Below are 1,940 nucleotides of genomic sequence, written 5' to 3'. Positions count from 1 at the left end.
GTTCGCGACATTGTACAACAGGTAGCAACCAAAACCATCCCAAAGAAAAAGAAATGCAAGAAAGCAAAATGGCTGTCTGAGGAAGCTTTGCAAATAGCTAAGGAAAGGAGGGAAGCGAAAGGCAAGGGAGAAAAACATAGATATGCCCAATTGAATGCAGAATTCCAGAGAATAGCTAGAAGAGATAAGAATGCCTTCTTAAATGAACAGTGCAAAGAAATAGAAGAAAACAATAGAATAGGGAGGACCAGAGATCTTTTCAAGAAAATTGGAGAGATGAAGGGAACGTTTAATGCAAAAATGGGCTATTAGCATATCATAGGTTAATTCCTGCAGTTGCTTCTTTTTTATTTTTTACAGACTTGGTACTGCGCCCCAAGGAAATCACTCATACACTCATACAAAACCTATGGAGCTGCAGAGACATTCCAAATCTATAAGGGATCCTCATAAATTATCAGAAACATTGGATTGCCTGCAAGAACCCCAAAGCATTGTGGGACAGCACATCAAGCTGGAGATGGGGCTTGAGGGAGAAGATGTCCCCCCTTCACCACCTAAGCTCTCTCGGCCACCAGCACCCTCTCCTAGCGGCACCCTTGTTCAGAGTTTGAATGGCTTACCGGGAACGGACAGGCGGGTACACGCTCCGGGTGTGACCTCGACAGGCCTCGACCAAGGAGAAACCTCTCGACTTGGGCGTTACCTGTTGATTGACAGTCAGGGGCTGCCATACACTGTACTGGTGGAAGAGGGAGTGGGGACACCAGGGGCCCCCAAAGGGGATGGGAGTGGGGGGACCTTGCGCAAGGTGTACAGCTGCCCTGTGTGCTTGCGAACATTCGAGTACCTGTCTTACCTGCAGCGCCACAGCATCACTCACTCGGAAAGCAAGCCCCACGTCTGCCGGGCATGTGGCAAAGCTTTCAAGCGCACCTCCCACTTGGAGCGCCATAAGTATACCCATTCGGGCCGGAAGCCTCATCAGTGCCCCATCTGCCAGCGCCGTTTCCGTGACTCTGGAGAGCTCTCTCATCACCAGCGGGTGCACACTGGTGAGCGGCCTTACCAATGTGAAGCATGCCACATGCGCTTCGGGGAACGCAACACCCTCCAGAGGCACATCCGCCGGAAGCATCGTCTGCAGCTCCTCCCCACACAGTAAAGACTGGCCTTTGGGGAGGGGGACTTAATTTGGCCCGAAGATCTATTTAGGAAAGCGTCATCCCAGGCTCTGCTAGCTTCCATGCATGCAACGGTAATCTTAGCCTACTTCAATCTTCCTGGGTTTTATCGATCCAATATTCCCACATCAGTCAACACAACGACAACCTGTTCCATAGGAAAAACGTGAGCGGAGAATTTCCCCCAAGTGTGCTAAAAATTAGCAGGCGTGCTGAAAGCAGCTTGCCAAGATTTGGCATAGACCTCTTCTACTTTGACTTGCCAACGAGGACCAGGTATGATATTTTATAGATGCTAGTGTGTGTCATGCCTGTATGTTCCTCCCCCCTCAACCTGCCAGGAAGATCCTTTCCCTTCTGCTTTGTTCCCAAGCATCACTGTTACCATTGGCCGTATAGGCAGTGCACACCTAGCATCATTTCCCCACCACACGCAGCATAGCGTGGTTGCATTTAGCCTGGCTACTGTGTTCTGGCAGGAGCCATTTTCTCATGCCAGGCCTAAATGGCAGGGAGACTCCAACAGGCCCCGAGTAGACTTACACATACTGCATAAACACTGCCTTTATTATCTATGCCCCAAAGGCATGTTTTATCAGGTAGACTGACATTGCATGCCTGTGAATGCATTTGTAGAACTGGTATCGAAATCTACTGCCTGTTAAGCCTGGAGGTAGGCCTCCCTTTTCATGTATCCCTCAACGCACAAACAGCCTGGTGGAAAACTAGGGCCTTCCTATCCATTCTAGAGTTTGT

General features: G+C 49.6%; 1 protein-coding gene across 1 annotated transcript; it reads left to right on the top strand.

Moving 5' to 3' along the window:
• Positions 1-409: 409 nt before the first annotated feature.
• Positions 410-1,199, top strand: ZNF581 (zinc finger protein 581; the record flags this gene model as incomplete). Its single annotated transcript, XM_081342390.1, has 1 exon — positions 410-1,199. One exon carries the CDS (start codon positions 410-412, stop codon positions 1,163-1,165), a length of 756 nt encoding a protein of 251 aa, XP_081198516.1. The 3' UTR covers positions 1,166-1,199.
• Between the last annotated feature and the right edge of the window lie 741 nt (positions 1,200-1,940).

This window comes from Vipera berus, assembly GCF_964194415.1.
Source record: "Vipera berus genome assembly, chromosome: W".
In the NCBI taxonomy this organism is placed as follows: domain Eukaryota; kingdom Metazoa; phylum Chordata; class Lepidosauria; order Squamata; family Viperidae; genus Vipera; species Vipera berus.
The sequence above is the reverse complement of the archived record's forward strand: the minus strand, read 5'-3'. Positions and strand labels throughout refer to the sequence as shown.